Source organism: Salvelinus namaycush, chromosome 24 (genome assembly GCF_016432855.1).
Source record: "Salvelinus namaycush isolate Seneca chromosome 24, SaNama_1.0, whole genome shotgun sequence".
In the NCBI taxonomy this organism is placed as follows: Eukaryota; Metazoa; Chordata; class Actinopteri; order Salmoniformes; family Salmonidae; genus Salvelinus; species Salvelinus namaycush.
In genome coordinates, this window is record NC_052330.1 from 29,894,494 (window position 1) to 29,917,714 (window position 23,221).

At 39.0% G+C, this 23,221-nt stretch overlaps 2 protein-coding genes across 2 annotated transcripts; both read right to left on the bottom strand.

Moving 5' to 3' along the window:
• Nucleotides 1–5,336: 5,336 nt before the first annotated feature.
• Nucleotides 5,337–6,449, bottom strand: LOC120019553 (4-galactosyl-N-acetylglucosaminide 3-alpha-L-fucosyltransferase 9-like). The gene has a single exon (XM_038962854.1). It carries the CDS (start codon nt 6,447–6,449, stop codon nt 5,337–5,339), a length of 1,113 nt encoding a protein of 370 aa, XP_038818782.1.
• Nucleotides 6,450–19,363: 12,914 nt separating this feature from the next.
• Nucleotides 19,364–21,255, bottom strand: LOC120019551 (4-galactosyl-N-acetylglucosaminide 3-alpha-L-fucosyltransferase 9-like). The gene is made up of 2 exons (XM_038962851.1): nt 21,234–21,255; nt 19,364–20,672 (listed from the first exon to the last, which is right to left on the bottom strand). The coding sequence occupies exon 2, from the start codon at nt 20,663–20,665 to the stop codon at nt 19,553–19,555; it is 1,113 nt and encodes a 370-aa protein (XP_038818779.1). The 5' UTR covers nt 20,666–20,672; nt 21,234–21,255; the 3' UTR covers nt 19,364–19,552.
• Between the last annotated feature and the right edge of the window lie 1,966 nt (nt 21,256–23,221).

Genomic DNA, 23,221 nt, shown 5'->3' on the forward strand with positions numbered 1-23,221 from the left:
TCGAAATTGAGCTCAGGTGCATCCTGTTTCCATTGATCATCCTTGAGATGTTTCTACAACTTGATTGGAGTCCACCTGTGGTAAATTCAATTGATTGGACATGATTTGGAAAGGCACACACCTGTGTATATAAGGTCCCACAGTTGACAGTGCATGTCAGAGCAAAACCAAGCCATGAGGGCGAAGGAATTGTTCATAGAGCTCAGAGAGAGAATTGTGTTGAGGCACAACTCTGGGGAAGGGTACCAAAACATTTCAGCAGCATTGAAGGTCCCCAAGAACACAGTGGCCTCCATCACTCTTAAATGGAAGATTGGAACCATCAAGACTTTTCCAAGAGCTGGCCGCACGGCCAAACTGAGCAATCAAGGGAGTAGGGCCTTGGTCAGGGAGGTGACCAACAACCCGATGGTCACTCTGACAGAGGTCCAGAGTTCTTCTGTGAAGATGGGAGACCCTTCCAGAAGGACAACCATGTCTGCAGCACTCCAACAATCAGGCCATTATGTTAGAGTGGCCAGACGAAAGCCACTCCTCAGTAAAAGGCACATGACAGCATTTTTGGCAAACAGCTTGGAGTTTGCCAAAAAGACACCTAAAGGACTCTCAGAACATGAGAAACAAGATTCTCTGGTCTGATGATAACAATATTGAACTCTTTGGCCTGAATGCCAAGTGTAACGTCTGGAGGAAACCTGGCACCATCCCTAAGGTGAAGCATGGTGGTGGCAGCATCATGCTGTGGGGATGTTTGTCAGCAGCAGGGAAAGGTAGACTAGTCAGGATTGACGGAAAGATGACTGGAGCAAAGTAGAGACAGATCCTTGATGAAAACCTGCTCCAGAGAGCTCAGACTGGGGCAAAGGTTTATGTTCCAACAGGACAATGACCCTAAGCACACAGCCAAGACAATGCTGGAGTGACTTTGGGACAAGTATCTCTATGTGTGTTAGTGGCCCAGCCAGAGCCCGGACTTGAACCCGATCTAACATTTCTGGAGAGACCTGAAAATAGCTGTGCAGCAACACTCCCCATCCAACCTGACAGAGCTTGAGAGGCTCTGCAGAGAAGAATGCGAGAAACTCCCCAAATACAGGTGTGTCAAGCTTGTAGCATCATACCCAAGAAGATTCTAGGATTTAATCGCTGCCAAAGGTTCTTCAACAAAGTACTGAGTAAAGTGTCTGAATACTTACTTGCGGGTACTATTTAATGAAGCTGCCAGTTGAGGACTTGTGAGGCGTCTATTTCTCAAACTAGACACTAATGTACTTGTCCTCTTGCTCAGTTGTGCACCGGGGCCTCCCACTCTTTCTATTCTGGATAGAGCCAGTTTGCGCTGTTCTGTGAAGGGAGTAGTACTCAGCGTTATACGAGATCTTCAGTTTCTTGGCAATTGCTTGCATGGAATAACCATTTCATTTCTCAGAACAAGAATAGACTGATGAGTTTCAGAAGAAAGTTATTTGTTTCTGGCCATTTTGAGCCCGTAATCGAACCCACAAATGCTGATGCTCCAGATGCTCAACTAGTCTAAAGATGGACAGTTTTATTGCGTCTTTAAACAGGACAACAGTTTTCAGCTGTGCTAACATAATTACAAAAGGATTTTCTAATGATCAATTAGCTTTTTAAAATGATAAACTTGGATTAGCTAACACAATGTGCCATTTGAACACAGGAATGATCATTGTTGATAATGGGCCTCTGTACGCTTATGTAGATATTCCATTTAAAAAATCTACCGTTTCCAGCTACAATAGTCATTTACAACATTAACAATGTCTACACTGTATTTCTGATCAATTTGATGTTATTTTAACGGACAAAAAAAAGTGATTTTCTTTCAAAAACATGGACATTTCTAAGTGACCCCAAATTTTTGAACAGTAGCGTACTTCAGACTCCAGAAATAAATATCTATTTCTTGTTAGATCCCTGATTCAAACCTCTGTTACTTGTTAATGGGACCGACTGACATTGACTCACTCAGCCATTCACACTGTCCTTCACTAACTCACAAACTCCCTCTTTCACTCAGTCACCAGGGGTGGAAAGAGTACTGAAATATCCTACTCAAGTAGAAGTACTATTAGTTTAATAACATTTGACTCGAGTAGAAATAAAATATAATGCAAGTCATTTCTACTGCAAAACGTTACCTTTATGCATTGTTTGATGTACTTAGGAAAAGCAAATTGTCTTGTCCCAGTAGTGATGAGTAGAGTTGTAGTGACATTGGAGTTTTAAAAATATCCATCTATTATTTTGAATTGCTAGAAAGTAAACAAAACTATGTATTACATTGTGTAGATAAATAAAAAACAAAGATGGCTAAAAGATTTTTATGGTTTATGTCATTGTTGTATCACTCATTAGAAAAATATTCAAGGACCTTGAACATTCCCTTCATTGGCAAACTGTTATCGGGGAGGGGTCTATATTAAAGAAAAGTATTAGCTATTCACACCTTTTAGAATGTCATAAATTTGCGGATTACATTAATAATGTTGCGTGACTAAATAAATAGTGTCATTGTTTCTCAGTTTAATTACATTTTTTAGCAAAATTAATAATCATATCACTTTAGTCAATTATATTTAAATGGTTAATGACCTTGGAATTGAGCATATGTGGCCTACACTTAAGAAAATCCTCAATTACCAACAAATGTGTCATTGGTGTTACCATCATTGCCGTTAGTACTCCTACTGGTGGCACAATGTTATCATAGTGGTAAAAAAAGATTTAAAGTCATTAAGAGGCCATATTAGTTGATTCAGAATGGGAAGATGTACCTAAATCCATTTAAAAAAAGAAACATTCTTGAAAAATGTACTTCATTTTCTTCCAAATGCCACAACCAAACACCTCCGCAATTCAGGAACAACCCATCTAGGTGTGATACCATGTGACCCAGGAGTACAGAAAAGCTCCTCTAATTAAACACTCTCTGCTTTCTGACAACACAACCTCAAACTTGCAACTTTTTAGACATCAAAACTCACTTTACTGTCTAGCAAAATTAGAAGAAAATGTAACTTGCGATTGTGCTTGACGCCACGGTACTCTCCATGCGCTGTGACGCAGGCAAAACATTTGATCCAGCGTTTTCTGTAATTATATTAATCCATTCTACTGCTGAAATCATGTGTTAGCAAACAGTTCACCAAAACAGACCAGAAACAACTCAGCCAGACTATTCATAATATTTATGTGGTATATGTAGAAGTAAATATATTTGCTGATTAAGTCAAATACATTTTCAGGTGATAAATGTGAATTTAATATGCTCAACTAAAGTACCACTTGTAAGGGTAGTGGAGAACATACAAGGGACAACATCCCTTGTCTCTTTTTGCTATGTGTTAAAAAGAGTGAAATGCGGACATCCATAATATAAAACGTTTCCAAGATGCTGGATCCGGGAGGAAGACATAGATTAAATGAAATGCATTTATAAAGCCCTTTTTAAATGAGTAGATGTCACGAAGTGCTGTACAGAAACCCTGCCTAAAACCCCAAACAGCCTAATACGCCAAACAGCAAGCAGTGCAGATGTAGAAGCAGATTCAGTGCTTTACTTGGGCAGGAGCTCCCCGGAGCAGAGTACCAGCACCTCAAATGTTCTGCTGCTAGAGCTCCTGTTCCTCTTATAGAATATTAGCTCCAAAGTATTCTGGAGCTCCTGCACCTAAATATAAACAGTACCGGCACCCAAAATGAGTACCGGCACCTATTTCAGTCCAAGTCAAGCACTGTATCTATTAGAAAAATATAAATCCACACACTGGTACAGTATACTGTAAACCCCAAGGCATTTTGAACTCAAATACTCAAAGTCAATGAAAAGTAATTTATTTCTTAAAATGTTTATGTAGCACACTCAAAACAAGTGTTTTTGCATGTACATTGAGTGATTGATGGATTAATGCTATGCTACACAAAGATAAATAACATACATTTTTCTAAATTAATCCAATCATTTAGTTAGATTTTTTGCACTCATTACTGAAATGGTTGTTCCAATTTAAATGGCTTTCTAGGTATCCTAACTCTGTCTGGATTCCAATAGGAGTTATACGTCACTTTGCAAGCCAGCATAATGTGACTTGCAGGTGGGGTTGCAAAATTATGGTAAATTTCCCAGGTTTTTCAGGAATCCCAGTTGGAAGATTCCTGGAAATCCTTCAACTAGGAATTTTTGAAAATGTGGTAAAGTTACTGGAATTTCACTAGGCCTCAAAATAAGGCCTTACAGGATATGTTATCTATTGTCATTAAGAGTTGAACTATAACGAGAACATTTGCCTGGGAACTCACTTGGTTAAGGCCACTCGCACAACTAAAAATTAGTTAATTCAACAACCATGTCTCTGTCATTAACAAATACAGTCATGGGTGGTACAGTAACTCTGCAATTCACTCGAAAAGACTAGGCACACAGGGAAATTATATTGGAGGCGTTACTCAAATGTCATACAAATGGCAAAAAAATTATACAACTCAAATCTGGACCCCCTACAACACGTGTCAAACAAATCCAATGGAGGGCAGAGTGTCTGTGGGTTTCCGCTCCACCCTTGCACTTGATTGATGAATTAAGGTCACTAATTAGTAAGGAACTCCCCTCACCTGGGTGTCTAGGTCGTCATTGAAAGGGAAACCCCAAAACTTGGCCCTCCCTGGAATGAGTTTGACACCTCTGCCCTACAGGGTCACAGTGACTCTATCGGTGTGAGTAATGACTACAAAATTACTTTAAGTAACTGTATTCAGATATAGTAGCCCTTTCCTGCAATCAATTACCAAAAGCGCCGTCTTTGACCTCATGGGTGGAATGTTATTATAATATTTCAACAGACTAAAATCTGGTGTTTCTATGTTAAACCATTTCGTTATAGTTCAGTCTACTGTGATCTATATAAAATGTAAAACATTTCAACTCTATATCTGACATGGTACAGGTGTCTTTTTTTTAAGCCCATAACCATGTGTGTGAGGTGTATACTTTGGTTTCAAAGTAGATTTGTTTAAAACTACCAAGAATAATTCTGATCAGCTGATTTAGCCCACTGCAGTAAAAGGTTAAGTGCAATGGGTTCCTTAAAAGTTTTGAGTAATGACAGCACATTGGGGTTTACAGTGTATGCTGCTTCCAAAGTGTTTAATAAAAAAATATGCCCCAAAACCTTGAATGCCCATCCTTTGAATTGATACACAAATATTATGAATCAAAATATCCCCAAATCCAATGACACTTTTAAAATTGTATTCTGTTTACGTAGCTAAGCTAAAATAATATTTTCTGTGCTTACAAAATGATGGCTAAACCCTCATCCAAAGTACCATTCATAAAGGTTGTGGACAACATTATAATATCCTTTGTCTCTGGCCATGTGTTCACAGGCTAAACAAACAGGTTGAATAAACTCTTCCTGCATTGTCAGGAGGTGGGGTTTGGCATTAAGGTACCTCCTCCAAGTGAAGTAACTTACATACATCTCATCATTCTTGTCCAATTGGAGGAGGAAGTCAGCCAGTGCCTTTTCATTAGTAAAGTCATTTACATGAATGAAAGAACCAGCTGGGATAAACTGTTCATAGTTCTCTCTGGGTGGGCCCATGACTACCGGTACGGTTCCTGCTACAAGTGGTCCGTTCACCTTTTCTGTGATGTAGTCTCTGTGGATTGAATTCTCAAATGCAAGGTAGAACTTACAGCTAGCAAGGGTTGAGTAATACTCCTCATACTTCAAACGACTCCCTGTAAAAGCAGAACCAAAAACATGTATCTTGATGTGTTTGACCAGCTCTTGATAGTACTTTGCTCTGGTTCCTGTCCCAGTTGAAGGATTGTTGTTGCTCACAATCCAACAAACCAATTTATCTTTCTTCGGCAGCACAAACTCACTGTCCTTTTCAGTCTTCACGGTTGTCAATTCATTTCGCACTGTGATGTCAGCATCTCGTCTATAGCTCAAAGTGAGGTTAAATAGGTTTTCCAGACCTGGTATTCTGGCAGTATTTGTTGGTGATTCCACATGAAACCAGACCCATTTCTGAAAATGTGGACGAGGAGACTGAGGCAGGTTCTTCAGGTCCCAGCTGATGCCTCTGTGAAAAACAACCACTCCGTCTGCTTTGTCATAAAGGGATCTGTCATCTGTCAGAACACAGCTATCGATGTTGAAATGGGTTTTGCAGATTTCAAAATTCCATTTCAAACCCAGTGGCCAGAACCAGAGCAACACAAGCGGCTTTTCCACAGGCTTTTTGGTAGATGAGGAAACATCTCCCTTTGCCAAGAATTGCAAATCATCCAACCGAGATGAACATGCAGTAGATGAGGGTTTAAAGTAAACAAAAAATAGTAGCACTGAACACAAAACCCCAAGAGCAGCTATCAGAGTTAGATGATGTGTTCGGTTGGAAGTTATTGATGACATGTTTGTCCTGTAAGAAAGAAACACACCTACATTTTAGACGTTATAAGTATATAAAAAAGGAAAAATGTGAAAATTGACTATGACATCAGAATGAGTTTCTATATTATACAACAGGTGGTTCTAATCCTTAATGCTGATTGGTTCAAGCCGCATTTCAGCCGGTGTCTATTCCACAAGTTACCACCGGCTAAATCTATGAAGTTAAAATGCCTATTTTCTCTCTTCCATCTGACTCAAATTCACTCATAATCAGTGTATGGTGAGTCATGCAGTTTTTCTGAAGTTTTCTATCAGTTTTTACTGCACAAACACAGAATAATGACAGTCATTAAGAATAGGAAATTGTAAAGGCTATTATTAGCAGTGCTAGCATGTTAAGTGTACTCAAGTTAGTTAACATTATCCTGAGGACAGGATAGACTGCATAAAGGTGTATGGCTTCATTCTCCTAAACAATACTAAACTTTTGAACAGAGCATGTTAAATTTATAGAACATCTTTAAATCAAGATGTTTTAAACTCTTAACAGTGAAATCAGGATTGAGAAAGAAAATAAACCATTCCTTACCATTAAGAGGCCTCTTGTTCGTGTTAGGGTTTGCCATCCATGTAAATCCATGCACTAGATTTCAACCAGACTAGTGACGAGGTGTGGCACAACTGTCATCATGCCTTTTCATGGGAAATGCAAAAGAACCTGCCTGACAACTGTCACGCCCTGACCTTAGATGGCTAAAAATGTTTCTATTTTTAGTTTGGTCAGGGTGTGATGTGGGTGGGTATTCTATGTTGTATGTCTAGGTTGTCTATTTATATGTGTTTGACCTGGTGTGGTTCCCAATCAGAGGCAGCTGTCTATCGTTGTCTCTGATTGGGAGCCATATTTAGGTAGCCTGTTTTCCCACTGTTGTTTGTGGGTGGTTGTTTTCTGTTTAGTGTATGTCACCTTGCAGAACTGTTCGTTTATCGTTTTTTTTGTTGTTTTGTTATAGTAGTCGTATTCATTAAAAGTAATTATGAGTACTTACCACGCTGCACCTTTGTCTTCTCCTTCTCCTCTATATGACGATCGTTACAACAGCTAGAGGATGACCCTTTCAGAGCATTTTTTAAAATTAAATCTTCACACAACCAGGAAAATACCCTTGAGTTTTAAAACCTGTTTTGCAAGGGGGATCTGGGTAACAGCAATTAGGTGTTACCATGTAGCCTTGCCAACTCGAAGCTGGGGAACAATAGTATGTTGAGGGGAGAAGAAGGGAGGAAGAGGAAGGGGAAAATAACGTTGAAAAAAAAGGAGAAAAATATTTGAGAGAAAATAACAAAAAGGGAAAGGTTGAGGCTTCTTCTTCATAATGTGTTTATTATTCATTATTTATTACGATAAGCTGAAAAACAATGAAAACGTTGTTTTTTTCCTGTATTTGAAACGGAAGATTGAACCCGAAGGTACCGTGTTCAAATCCTGCCTCTGCCAGAAATAACATATGTTAACAACTATAGTTTCCAGAAATGTTATTATTTTTCACATAGGTTATCTTAAATTCACCTAAGGTAATAGAATGATTATGGTGGCGTAATCATAAAATATATAAGTGTTGTTCTAATGTGATTGGTTTCTTACTCTACTATGTTCTCAGTACTATACTCCGTGCTTCTACATCTGCATTTCTTGCTGTTTGGGGTTTAAGGCTGGGTTTCTGTATAGCACTTTGACATCTGCTGATGTAAAAAGGGCTTTATAAATACATTTGAGTAAATTGGATGAATTTGTTTATGCAATTAATATCTTAAATGATCAGTTATCTGTTGCGTTTTCTTTTGGACTACATGGACTCAGCAAAAAAATAAACGTCCTCACTGTCAACTGTGTTTATTTTCAGCAAACTTAACATGTGTAAATATTTGTATGAACATAACAAGATTCAACAACTGAAACATAAACTGAACAAGTTCCACAGACATGTGACTAACAGAAATATAATAATGTGTCCCTGGACAAAGGGGGGGTCAAAATCAAAAGTAACAGTCATTTTCTTGAGTGGCCACCAGCTGCATTAAGCACTGCAGTGCATCTACTCCTCATGGACTGCACCAGATTTGCCAGTTCTTGCTGTGAGATGTTACCCCATTCTTCCACCAAGGCACCTGCAAGTTCCTGGACAATGCTGGGGAGAATGGCCCTAGCCCTCGAACTCCGATCCAACAGGTCCCAGACGTGCTCAATGGGATTGAGATCCGGGCTCTTTGCTGGTCATGGCTGAACACTGACATTCCTATCTTGCAGGAAATCACGCACAGAATGAGCAGTATGGCTGGTGGCATTGTCATGCTGGAGGGTCATGTCAGGATGAGCCTGCAGGAAGGGTACCACATGAGGGAGGAGAATGTCTTCCCTGTAACGCACAGCGTTGAGATTGCCTGCAATGACAACAAGCTCATTCCAATGATCCTGTGACACATCGCCCCAGACCATGACGGACCCTCCACCTCCAAATCGATCCCGCTCCAGAGTACAGGCCTTGTTGTAACGCTCATTCCTTTGACAATAAACACGAATCCGATCACCACCCCTGGTGAGACAAAACCGCGACTTGTCAGTGAAGAGCACTTTTTGCCAGTCCTGTCTGTTCCAGCGACGGTGGGTTTGTGCACATCGGCGACATTGTTGCCGGTGATGTCTGGTGAGGACCTGCCTTACAACAGGCCTACAAGCCCTCAGTCCAGCCTCTCTCAGCCTATTGCGGACAGTCTGAGCACTGATGGAGGGATTGTGCGTTCCTGGTGTAACTCGGGCAGTTGTTGTTGCCATCCTGTACCTGTCCCGCAGGTGTGATGTTCAGATGTACCGATCCTGTGCAGGTGTTGTTACACGTGGTGTACCACTGCGAGGACGATCAGCTGTCCGTCCTATCTCCCTGTTGTGCTGTCTTATGCGTTTCACAGTATGGACATTGCAATTTATTGCCCTGGCCACATCTGCAGTCCTCATGCCTCCTTGCAGCATGCCTAATGCACGTTCATGCAGATGAGCAGGGACACTGGGCATCTTTCTTTTGGTGTTTTTCAAAGTCAGTAGAAAGGCCTCTTTAGTGTCCTAAGTTTTCTTAACTGTGACCTTAATTGCCTACCTTCTGTAAGCTGTTAGTGTCTTAAAGACTGTTCCACAGGTGGATGTTCATTAATTGTTTATGGTTCATTGAATGGTTTATGGTTCAATGAAGCATGGGAAACAGTGTTTAAACCCTTTACAATTAAGATCTGTGAAGTTACTTGGATTTTTACGAATTATCTTTGACAGGGTCCTGAAAAAGGGACGTTTCTTTTTTTGCTGAGTTTAATTGGACGAACAAGGTAATGGGAGTATAGTACAGTAATAAACCAACGTAATTAGAACAACACTTCTATATGTTATGATTATGCTCCCATAATCGTTATATTATCTCAGGTGGTTTTATATTATCTCAGGTGGTCTTAAATTTCACCAATGTGAAAATAACACTTTGGAAACTATAATTTTTGTTTGGAAATGTTATTTCTGGCCATGGCAGGATTCGAACTGGGGACCTTCGGATCTACTCTTCCGGTTCAAATACAGGAAAAATACAAATACAAAAATGTTTGTTTTTTAACTTGTCATAATAAATAATGAATAATAAACACTTGCATTATGAAGAACCCTCAACTTTTCCCTTTTTATTAGTTTCTCTCTTTTTCAATTTGTTCCCCCAATTTTTCCCCCCTCAACATACTATTGTTCCCCAGCTTTGAGTTGACAAGTCTACATGGTAACACCTAATGCTATTACCCAGGTCCCCCTTGCAAAAGAGGTTTCTAACCTCAAGGGTATTTTACTGGTTGTTTAAAGGTTAAATAAAAAGATAATGACGATGATTAGGTTCCATGAAATGTAATATTCTGAAAGGATCAACCTCTAGTTGTCAGGCAGGTTCTTTTGCATTTCCCATGAAAAGGCATGACGACAGTTGTGCCACACCTCGTCACTAGTCTGGTTGAAATCTAGTGCATGGATTTACATGGATGGCAAACCCTAACACGAACAAGAGGCCTCTTAATGGTAAGGAATGGTTTATTTTCTTTCTCAATCCTGATTTCACTGTTAAGAGTTTAAAACATCTTGATTTAAAGATGTTCTATAAACTTAACATGCTCTGTTCAAAAGTTTAGTATTGTTTAGGAGAATGAAGCCATACACCTTTATGCAGTCTAACCTGTCCTCAGGATAATGTTAACTAACTTGAGTACACTTAACATGCTAGCACTGCTAATAATAGCCTTTACGATTTCCTATTCTTAATGACTGTCATTATTCTGTGTTTGTGCAGTAAAAACTGATAGAAAACTTCAGAAAAACTGCATGACTCACCATACACTGATTATGAGTGAATTTGAGTCAGATGGAAGAGAGAAAATAGGCATTTTAACTTCATAGATTTAGCCGGTGGTAACTTGTGGAATAGACACCGGCTGAAATGCGGCTTGAACCAATCAGCATTAAGGATTAGAACCACCTGTTGTATAATATAGAAACTCATTCTGATGTCATAGTCAATTTTCACATTGTTCCTTTTTTATATACTTATAACGTCTAAAATGTAGGTGTGTTTCTTTCTTACAGGACAAACATGTCATCAATAACTTCCAACCGAACACATCATCTAACTCTGATAGCTGCTCTTGGGGTTTTGTGTTCAGTGCTACTATTTTTTGTTTACTTTAAACCCTCATCTACTGCATGTTCATCTCGGTTGGATGATTTGCAATTCTTGGCAAAGGGAGATGTTTCCTCATCTACCAAAAAGCCTGTGGAAAAGCCGCTTGTGTTGCTCTGGTTCTGGCCACTGGGTTTGAAATGGAATTTTGAAATCTGCAAAACCCATTTCAACATCGATAGCTGTGTTCTGACAGATGACAGATCCCTTTATGACAAAGCAGACGGAGTGGTTGTTTTTCAAAAAGGCATCAGCTGGGACCTGAAGAACCTGCCTCAGTCTCCTCGTCCACATTTTCAGAAATGGGTCTGGTTTCATGTGGAATCACCAACAAATACTGCCTTAATACGGGATGAGCTAAATACGAGATGCTGACATCACAGAGCAAAATCAAACAAAATAATAGCAAATGATAACAGAATAATTATGATCAAATGAAAGTAAAGAAAGGAGGATATTTGGACACTGACTGACAGAACAATTAAATATTACTCCAAGAACTTCCTTCCACCAAAGAGTACACATGAACACATGCATATGGCTTCAATCATTTCAACAGAAAACACTGGCATCCGCAGATGGTGTTATAGTGTATTTGTCTCAAAAGGTGCATTTACCACAGGTGGTCTCCAATCAAGTTGTAGAAACATCTCAATAATGATTCATGGAAACAGGATGCACCTTAGCTCAATTTTGAGTCTCATAACAAAGGGTCTGAATGCTTATGTAAATAAGGTTTTTTAATCGTTATAAATGCGCAAAATATTCAAACCTCTGTTACTTGTTACATGTCCATGTGACTGACTGACTGGCATTCATTCACTCACCCATTAACACTGTCCGTCACAAACTCCCTATTTCACTGTCACCAAGGGTGTCAAGAGTACTGAAATATACTACTCAAGTAAAAGTACTGTTACTTTAATGAAATTGTACTCAAGTAGAAGTAAAATGTTCTAATAAAAAAAGTACAAGTGCTCAGAGAACCTACTCAATTACAGTAACAACAGTACACCTTTGCTTAGGACAATGAAGTCAGTATGCCTGTCTGTCTACACAAAGCTACCAATGTGGGGTTAAGGGCAGTTTAAAAAAATAAAGCCAATGGATGAGGAAGTGGTGCATGGGGGTGTGTGTGTGTGTGTGTGTGTGTGTGTGTGTGTGTGTGTGTGTGTGTGTGTGTGTGTGTGTACTGGTATGACTGGAGAAACAACTTCTGATTGGGCAGTCCATCCAGGAAAAGGTTCTCTGTCAGTGGTCCTTTACTGAACTCTTTCATATCTTTAAGTGCAAGACAAAAAAAACATGCCACCTTGTGGCAGACAAACAACAAATGTATACAATAAAAGACAAAACAACACTAACAATTGACAATAGCACAAATAACAGAAATAGTGGAATAGTTAGTTTGGGCCCTTTACAACACTGCCCATATACACTGAGTGTACAAAACATTAGGAAAACTTGCTCTTTCCATGACAGACTGACCAGCTGAACACTATGATCCCTTATTGATGTCACTTGTTGAATCCACTTTAGCCAGTGTAGGGGAGGAGTCAAGGATCAATTTTTAAGCCTTGAAACAATTGAGACACGGATTGTGTATGTGAGCCATTCAGAGGTTGAACGGACAAGACAAAATATTTAAGTGCTTTGAATGGGTATGGTAGTAGCTGCCAGGCGCACCGGTTTGAGTGTGCCAAGAACTGCAACGCTTCTGGATTTTTCACACTCAACAGTTTCCTGTGTGTATCAAGAATGGTCCACCACCAGAAGAACATCCAGCCAACTTGACATAACTGTGGAAAGCATTGGAGTCAACATGGGCCAGCATCCCTGTGGAATGTTTTTGATACCTTGTAGAGTCCATGCCCCGACAAATTGAGGCTGTTCTGAGGCCAAAAGAGGGTGCAGCGCAATATTAGGAAGGTGTTCCTAATGTTTGGTACACTCAGTGTAACTGGGCAGTAGTCCAGGTGTGATAAAACTAGGGGCTGTAGGACTTATTTGGTTCATTGTAATGTCAAGAAAGAAGAGCAGCGCTTTATCACAGACAGACCTCTCCCCATCTTAGTAACCATTGTATCCATATGTTTTGATCATATCAGTTTACAATCTAGGGTTACAGTTTAGTATCCTCAATTGTCACATTCAGTATACGATTTAGATGAGGTTTATTGTTAAGCAAATTATTTGCTCCAAATACAATGCCTTTAGTTTTTTAAATATATTTTTTAGCTTATTACTAGCCACCCATTCTAAAGCTGAATGATGCTCTGTTAAGGGTCGCAGTTACTTCATTTGCTGTGGTAGCTGATGTGTATAACATTGAGTCATCAGCGTACATACAGTGCTTTGGAAACTATTCAGAACCCTTGACTTTTCACACATTTTGTTACGTTACAGCCTTACTCTAAAAATGATCAAATAAAACAATTTACTCAGCAATCTACACACAATACTCCATAATGATGAAGCAAAAACTGATTTTAGGACATTTTTGCAGATAAAAACAGAAATATCTTATTTACATAAGTATTCAGACCCTTTGCTATAAGACTCGAAATTGAGCTCAAGTGCATCCTGATTCCATTGATCATCCTTGAGATGTTTCTACAACGGGATTGGAGTCCACCTGTGGTACATTCAATTGATTGGACGTGATTTGGAAAGGCACACATGTCTATATAAGGTCTTACAGTTGACAGCGCATGTCAGAGCAAAAACCAAGCCATGAGGACGAAGGAATTGTCCATAGAGCTCTGAGACAGGATTGTGTCAAGGCACAGATCTGGGGAAGGGTACCAAAACATTTATGCAGCATTGAAGGTTCCCAAGAACACAGTGGCCTCTATCATTCTTAAAAGGAAGAAGTTTGGAAACACCAAGACCCTTCCTAGAGCTGGCCGCTCAGCCAAACTGGGCAATCGGGGGAGAAGGTCCTTGGTCTGATTGGTGACCAAGAACCCGCTGGTCACTGACAGAGCTCTAGAGTTCCTCTGTGGAGATGAGAGAACCTTTCAGAAAGACAACCATCTCTGCAGCACTCCACCAATCAGGCCTTTATGGTAGTGTGTCCAGACGGAAGCCACTCTTCAGTAAAAGGCAAATGACAGCCTGCTTGGAGTTTGCCAAAAGGCACCTAATGGACTCTCAGACCACGAGAAACAACATTCTCTGGTCTGATAAAACCAAGATTGAACTCTTTGGCCTGAATGCCAAGCGTCACATCTAGAGGAAACATGGCACCATTCCTACGGTGAAGCATGGTGGTGGCAGCATCATGCTATGGGGATGTTTTTCAGTGGCAGGGACTAGGAGACTAGTCAGGATTGAGGAAAATATGAATTCAAAGTACAGAGAGCTCCTTGATGAAGACCTGCTCTAGAGCACTCCGGACATCAGACTGGGGCAAAGGTTCAACTTCCAACAGGACAACGAACCTAAGCACACAGCCAAGACAACGCAGGAGTGGCTTCGGGATAAGTCTCTGAATGTCCTTGAGTGGCCCAGCCAGAGCCCGGACTTGAATCCAATCTAACATCTCTGGAGAAACCTGAAAATAGCTATGCAGCAACGCTCCCCATCCAACCTGACAGAGCTTGAGAGGATCTGCAGAGAAGAATGGGAGAAACTCCCCAAATACAGGTGTGTCAAGCTTGTAGCATCATACCCAAGAAGACTCTAGGATGTAATCACTGCCAAACGTTCTTCAACAAAGTACTGAGTAAAGGGTCTGAATACTTATGTAAATGTGATATCAGTAGTTTAAAAAAAAACAGTTTGTCCTTCGTCATTATGGGGTATTGTGTATAGATTGATGAGGAAAAAAAGAATTTAATAAATTTTAGAATATGGCTGTTACTTAACAAAATGTGGATAAGGTCAGTGCTGTAGACACACAGGCTTTACTCAAGGCTAGTAGTAGGTCATTAGCAAAATGTTAAACAGTAAAGGACCAAGACAGCTGCCTTGAGGTATACCACACTCTACCAGGTTTACGGAAGAGAGGATTCTATTAAAGAAAACCCTCTGTGTTCTGTTAGATAGATAGCTTTCAATCCACTGTAATTAAATATCTTCCTCAAGCAGAAGTACTGTACTTTAATGAAATTGTACTTAAGTAGAAGTAAAATTATTGGTGTAAAAAAAACAACTCAAATAAAATGTAAAAGTAGCTCATTTGAAAACAAATCAAACTTTATTGGTACACAGTACCAATAAGGTTAGCAGATGTTACAGCGAATCTCCCAACAGTGCAGTTAAAATGTCAAACAGTACACAAATAATAATACAAACAAATCAAATACACAACTAATACTCAGGGTAAAAGGAATTGAGTGAAAATGAAATACAATTTGCTCATTCCGCTAAGGTTACCTGAATGTTGTTACACATGATCTTTTCCCTGCATTAAATTGAAAAAGGAAGAGAGGAAATAATGTACAGTAGGAACTAAGTTAATTTGTTTTATGAGTTGCAAAAGGGCACATCTGTATGTAAAAAAATGTTTAAGGACTTGTGAAAAATATATTAACATAAATAAATGTACGAAGCAAATGTCTTTATTAATACAAAAGCAGTACTAAAAGGTGCAAAAACACAAAAAAAATGACAGACTTCAATATACTTCAGACTCCAGAACTCCCTCTTTCACTCAGTCACCAGGGGTGGAAAGAGTACCGAAATATCCTACTCAAGTAGAAGTACTATTAATTTAATAACATTTGACTCAAGTAGAAATAAAATATAATGCAAGTCATTTCTACTGCTAAACGTTACCTTTATGCATTGTTTGATGTACTTAGGAAATGCAAATTGTCTTGTCCCAGTAGTGATGAGTAGAGTTGTAGTGACATTGGAGTTTTAAAAATATCCATCTATTATTTTGAATTGCTAGAAAGTAAACAAAACTATGTATTACATTGTATAGATAAATTAAAAAAAGTTAACAAATAATATGTCCCTAAGGTTTATGTCATTGTTGTATCGCTCATTAGAAAAATATTCAAGGACCTTGAACATTCCCTTCATTGGCAAACTGTTATCGGGGAGGGGTCTATATTAAAGAAAAATATTAGCTATTCACACCTTTTAGAATGTCATAAATTTGCGGATTACATTAATAATGTTGCGTGACTAAATAAATAGCGTCATTGTTTCTCAGTTTAATTACATTTTTGAGCAAAATTAATAATCATATCACTTTAGTCAATTATATTTAAATGGTTAATGACCTTGGAATTGAGCATATGTGGCCTACACTTAAGAAAATCCTCAATTACCAACAAATGTGTCATTGGTGTTACCATCATTGATGTTAGTACTCCTACTGGTGGCACAATGTTATCATAGTGGTAAAAAAAGATGTAAAGTCATTAAGAGGCCATATTAGTTGATTCAGAATGGAAAGATGTACCCAAATCTGTACATAGCTCATCTGTAAATAGCCCATCCAATCTACCTCATCCCCATACTGTATTTATTTATTTATCTTGCTCCTTTGCAGTATCTCAACTTGCACATTCATCTTCTGCACACATACCATTACAGTGTTTAATTGCTATAGTGTTATTACTTTGCCACCATGGCCTATGTATTGCCTTACCTCTCTTATTCTACCTCATTTGCACATGCTGTATATAGATTTTCTACTGTATTATTGATTGTATGTTTGTTTATTCCATGTGTATCTCTGTGTTGTTGTATGTGTCAAACGCTTTGCTTTATCTTGGCCAGGTTGCAGTTGCAAATGAGACCTTGTTCTCAGCTAGCCTACCTGGTTAAATAAAGGTGAAATATATATATTTTTAATTCATTTAAAAAAATAAACATTCTTGAAAAATGTACTTCATTTTCTTCCAAACGCCACCGCAATTCAGGAACAACTCATCACTGTGTGATACCATGTGACCCAGAAGTACAGAAAAGCTCCTCTAATTAAACACTCTCTGCTCTCTGACAACACAACCTCAAACTTGCAACTTTTTAGACATCAAAACTCACTTTACTGTCTTGCAATATTAGAAGAAAATCTAACTTGCGATTGTGCTCGACGCCACGGTACTCTCCATGCGCTGTGACGCAGGCAAAACATTTGATCCAGCGTTTTCTGTAATTATATTAATCAATTCTACTGCTGAAATCATGTGTTAGCAAACAGTTCACCAAAACAGACCAGAAACAACTCAGCCAGACTATTCATAATATTTATGTGGTATATGTAAAAGTAAATGCATTTGCTGATTAAGTCAAATACATTTTCAGGTGATAAATGTGAATTTAATATGCTCAACTAAAGTACCACTTGTAAGGGTAGTGGGGAACATTACAAGGGACAACATCCCTTGTCTCTTTTTGCTGTGTGTTAAAAAGAGTGAAATGCGTACATCCATAATATAAAACGTTTCCAAGATGCTGGATCCGGGAGGAAGACATAGATTAAATGAAATGTATTTATAAAGCCCTTTTTAAATGAGTAGATGACACGAAGTGCTGTACAGAAACCCTGCCTAAAACCCCAAGCAGCCTAATACGCCAAACAGCAAGCAGTGCAGATGTAGAAGCAGATTCAGTGCTTTACTTGGGCAGGAGCTCCCCGGAGCAGAGTACCAGCACCTCAAATGTTCTGCTGCTAGAGCTCCTGTTCCTCTTATAGAATATTAGCTCCAAAGTATTCTGGAGCTCCTGCACCTAAATATAAACAGTACCGACACCCAAAATGAGTACCGACACCTATTTCAGTCCAAGTCAAGCACTGTATCTATTAGAAAAATATAAATCCACACACCGGTACAGTATACTGTAAACACCAAGGCATTTTGAACTCAAATACTCAAAGTCAATGAAAAGTAATTTATTTCTTAAAATGTTTATGTAGCACACTCAAAACAAGTGTTTTTGCATGTACATTGAGTGATTGATGGATTAATGCTATGCTACACAAAGATAAATAACATACATTTTTCTAAATTAATCCAATCATTTAGTTAGATTTTTTGCACTCATTACTGAAATGGTTGTTCCAATTTAAATGGCTTTCTACGTATCCTAACTCTGTCTGGATTCCAATAAGAGTTATACGTCACTTTGCAAGCCAGCATAATGAGACTTGCAGGTGGGGTTGCAAAATTATGGTACATTTCCCAGGTTTTTCAGGAATCCCAGTTGGAAGATTCCTGGAAATCCTTCAACTAGGATTTTTTGAAAATATGGTAAAGTTACTGGAATTTCACTAGGCCTCAAAATAAGGCCTTACAGGATATGTTATGTATTTTCATTAAGAGTTGAACTATAACGACAACATTTGCCTGGGAACTCACTTGGTGAAGGCCACTCGCACAACTAAAAATGAGTTAATTCAACAACCATGTCTCTGTCACTAACAAATACTGTACCACCCATGACTGTAACTCTGCAATTCACTCAAAAAGACTAGGCACACAGGGAAATTATATTGGAGGCGTTACTCAAATGTCATACAAACGGCAAAAAATTATACAACTCAAATCTGGACCCCATACAACACGTGTCAAACAAATTCCATGGAGGGCAGAGTGTCTGTGGGTTTCCGCTCCACCCTTGCACTTGATTGATGAATTAAGGTCACTAATTAGTAAGGAACTGCCCTCACCTGGGTGTCTAGGTCGTCATCGAAAGGAAAACCCTAAAACCTGGCCCTCCCTGGAATGAGTTTGATACCTCTGCCCTACACAGTGACTCTTTCGGTGTGAGTAATGACTACAAAATCACTTTAAGTAACTGTATTCAGATATATTAGCCCTTTCCTGCAATCAATTACCAAAAGCACTGTCTTTGACCTCATGGGTGGAATGTTATTATAATATTTCAAAATTAATAAAGGATTTTTTTTTTCAACAGACTAAAATCTGGTGTTTCTATGTTAAACCATTTCGTTATAGTTCAGTCTACTGTGATCTATATAAAATGTAATACATTTCAACTCTATATCTGACATGGTACAGGTGTAGTTTTTTTAAAGCCCATAACCATGTGTGTGAGGTGTATACTTTGGTTTCAAAGTAGATTTGTTTAAAACTACCAAGAATAATTCTGATCAGCTGATTTAGCCCACTGCAGTAAAAGGTTTTATTTAAATGCAATGGGTTCCTTAAAAGTTGAGTAATGACAGCACTTTTGAAGCACCATACACTGTAAATCCCAAAGTGTTTAATAAAAAATGTAAATAAAAATTGACCCTAAAACCTTGAATACCAATCCTTTAAATTGATACACAAATATTTTGAAACAAAATATCCCCAAATCCGAAGACACTTTTAAAATGGTATTCTGTTTACGTAGCTAAGGTAAAATGATATTTTCTGTGCTTACAAAATTATGTCTAAACCCTCATCCAAAGTACCATTTATAAAGGTTGTGGACAACATTATAATATCCTTTGTCTCTGGCCATGTGTTCACAGGCTAAACAAACAGGTTGAATAAACTCTTTCTGCATTGTCAGGAGGTGGGGTTTGGCATTAAGGTACCTCCTCCAAGTGAAGTAACTTACATACATCTCATCATTCTTGTCCAATTGGAGGAGGAAGTCAGCCAGTTCCTTTGCATTAGTAAAGTCATTTACATGAATGAAAGAACCAGCTGGGATAAACTGTTCATAGTTCTCTCTGGGTGGGCCCATGACTACCGGTACGGTTCCTGCTACAAGTGGTCCGTTCACCTTTTCTGTGATGTAGTCTCTGTGGATTGAATTCTCAAATGCAAGGTAGAATTTACAGCTAGCAAGGGTTGAGTAATACTCCTCATACTTCAAACGACTCCCTGTAAAAGCAGAACCAAAAACATGTATCTTGATGTGTTTGACCAGCTCTTGATAGTACTTTGCTCTGGTTCCTGTCCCAGTTGAAGGATTGTTGTTGCTCACAATCCAACAAACCAATTTATCTTTCTTCGGCAGCACAAACTCACTGTCCTTTTCAGTCTTCACGGTTGTCAATTCATTTCGCACTGTGATGTCAGCATCTCGTCTATAGCTCAAAGTGAGGTTAAATAGGTTTTCCAGACCTGGTATTCTGGCAGTATTTGTTGGTGATTCCACATTAAACCAGATCCATTTCTGAAAATGTGGACGAGGAGACTGAGGCAGGTTCTTCAGGTCCCAGCTGATGCCTTTTTGAAAAACAACCACTCCGTCTGCTTTGTCATAAAGGGATCTGTCATCTGTCAGAACACAGCTATCGATGTTGAAATGGGTTTTGCAGATTTCAAAATTCCATTTCAAACCCAGTGGCCAGAACCAGAGCAACACAAGCGGCTTTTCCACAGGCTTTTTGGTAGATGAGGAAACATCTCCCTTTGCCAAGAATTGCAAATCATCCAACCGAGATGAACATGCAGTAGATGAGGGTTTAAAGTAAACAAAAAATAGTAGCACTGAACACAAAACCCCAAGAGCAGCTATCAGAGTTAGATGATGTGTTCGGTTGGAAGTTATTGATGACATGTTTGTCCTGTAAGAAAGAAACACACCTACATTTTAGACGTTATAAGTATATAAAAAAGGAACAATGTGAAAATTGACTATGACATCAGAATGAGTTTCTATATTATACAACAGGTGGTTCTAATCCTTAATGCTGATTGGTTCAAGCCGCATTTCAGCCGGTGTCTATTCCACAAGTTACCACCGGCTAAATCTATGAAGTTAAAATGCCTATTTTCTCTCTTCCATCTGACTCAAATTCACTCATAATCAGTGTATGGTGAGTCATGCAGTTTTTCTGAAGTTTTCTATCAGTTTTTACTGCACAAACACAGAATAATGACAGTCATTAAGAATAGGAAATCGTAAAGGCTATTATTAGCAGTGCTAGCATGTTAAGTGTACTCAAGTTAGTTAACATTATCCTGAGGACAGGTTAGACTTCATAAAGGTGTATGGCTTCATTCTCCTAAACAATACAAAACTTTTGAACAGAGCATGTTAAATTTATAGAACATCTTTAAATCAAGATGTTTTAAACTCTTAACAGTGAAATCAGGATTGAGAAAGAAAATAAACCATTCCTCACCATTAAGAGACCTCTTGTTAGTGTTAGGGTTTGCGATCCATGTAAATCCATGCACTAGATTTCAACCAGACTAGTGACGAGGTGTGGCACAACTGTCATCATGCCTTTTCATGAGAAATGCAAAAGAACCTGCCTGACAACTGTCACGTCCTGATCTTAGATGGCTTTGTATGTTTCCATTTTTAGTTTGCTCAGGGTGTGATGTGGGTGGGTATTCTATGTTGTATGTCTAGGATGTCTATTTCTATGTGTTTGGCCTGGTGTGGTTCCCAATCAAAGGCAGCTGTCTATCGTTGTCTCTGATTGGGAGCCATACTTAGGTAGCCTGTTTTCCCACTGTTGTTTGTGGGTGGTTGTTTTCTGTTTAGTGTATGTCACCTTGCAGAACTGTTCGTTTATCGTTTTTTTTGTTGTTTTGTTATAGTAGTCGTATTCATTAAAAGTAATTATGAGTACTTACCACGCTGCACCTCCTCTATATGACGATCGTTACAACAACTAGAGGATGACCCTTTCAGAGCATTTTTTAAAAATTAAATCTTCACACAACCAGGAAAATACCCTTGAGGTTTAAAACCTGTTTTGCAAGGGGGATCTGGGTAACAGCAATTAGGTGTTACCATGTAGCCTTGCCAACTCGAAGCTGGGGAACAATAGTATGTTGAGGGGAGAAGAAGGGAGGAAGAAGAAGGGGAAAGTAACGTTGAAAGAAAAGGAGGAAATAATTTGAGAGAAAATAACAAAAAGGGAAAGGTTGAGGGTTCTTCTTCATAATGTGTTTATTATTCATTATTTATTACGATAAGCTGAAAAACAATGAAAACGTTGTTTTTTTCCTGTATTTGAAACGGAAGATTGAACCCGAAGGTACCGTGTTCAAATCCTGCCTCTGCCAGAAATAACATATGTTAACAACTATAGTTTCCAGAAATGTTATTATTTTTCACATAGGTTATCTTAAATTCACCTAAGGTAATAGAATGATTATGGTGGCATAATCATAAAATATATAAGTTTTGTTCTAATGTGGTTGGTTTCTTACTCTACTATGTTCTCAGTACTATATTCCGTGCTTCTACATCTGCATTTCTTGCTGTTTGGGGTTTAAGGCTGGGTTTCTGTATAGCACTTTGACATCTGCTGATGTAAAAAGGGCTTTATAAATACATTTGAGTAAATTGGATGAATTTGTTTATGCAATTAATATCTTAAATGATCAGTTATCTGTTGCGTTTTCTTTTGGACTACATGAACTCAGCAAAAAAATAAACGTCCTCACTGTCAACTGTGTTTTTTTTCAGCAAACTTAACATGTGTAAATATTTGTATGAACATAACAAGATTCAACAACTGAAACATAAACTGAACAAGTTCCACAGACATGTGACTAACAGAAATATAATAATGTGTCCCTGGACAAAGGGGGGGTCAAAATCAAAAGTAACAGTCAGTTTCTTGAGTGGCCACCAGCTGCATTAAGCACTGCAGTGCATCTACTCCTCATGGACTGCACCAGATTTGCCAGTTCTTGCTGTGAGATGTTACCCCATTCTTCCACCAAGGCACCTGCAAGTTCCTGGACAATGCTGGGGAGAATGGCCCTAGCCCTCGAACTCCGATCCAACAGGTCCCAGACGTGCTCAATGGGATTGAGATCCGGGCTCTTTGCTGGTCATGGCTGAACACTGACATTCCTATCTTGCAGGAAATCATGCACAGAACGAGCAGTATGGCTGGTGGCATTGTCATGCTGGAGGGTCATGTCAGGATGAGCCTGCAGGAAGGGTACCACACGAGGAGGATGTCTTCCCTGTAACGCACAGCGTTGAGATTGCCTGCAATGACAACAAGCTCAATCCGATGATGCTGTGACACATTGCCCCAGACCATGACGGACCCTCCACCTCCATCCCGCTCCAGAGTACAGGCCTTGGTGTTACGCTCATTCCTTCGACGATAAACGCGAATCCGACCATCACCCCTGGTGA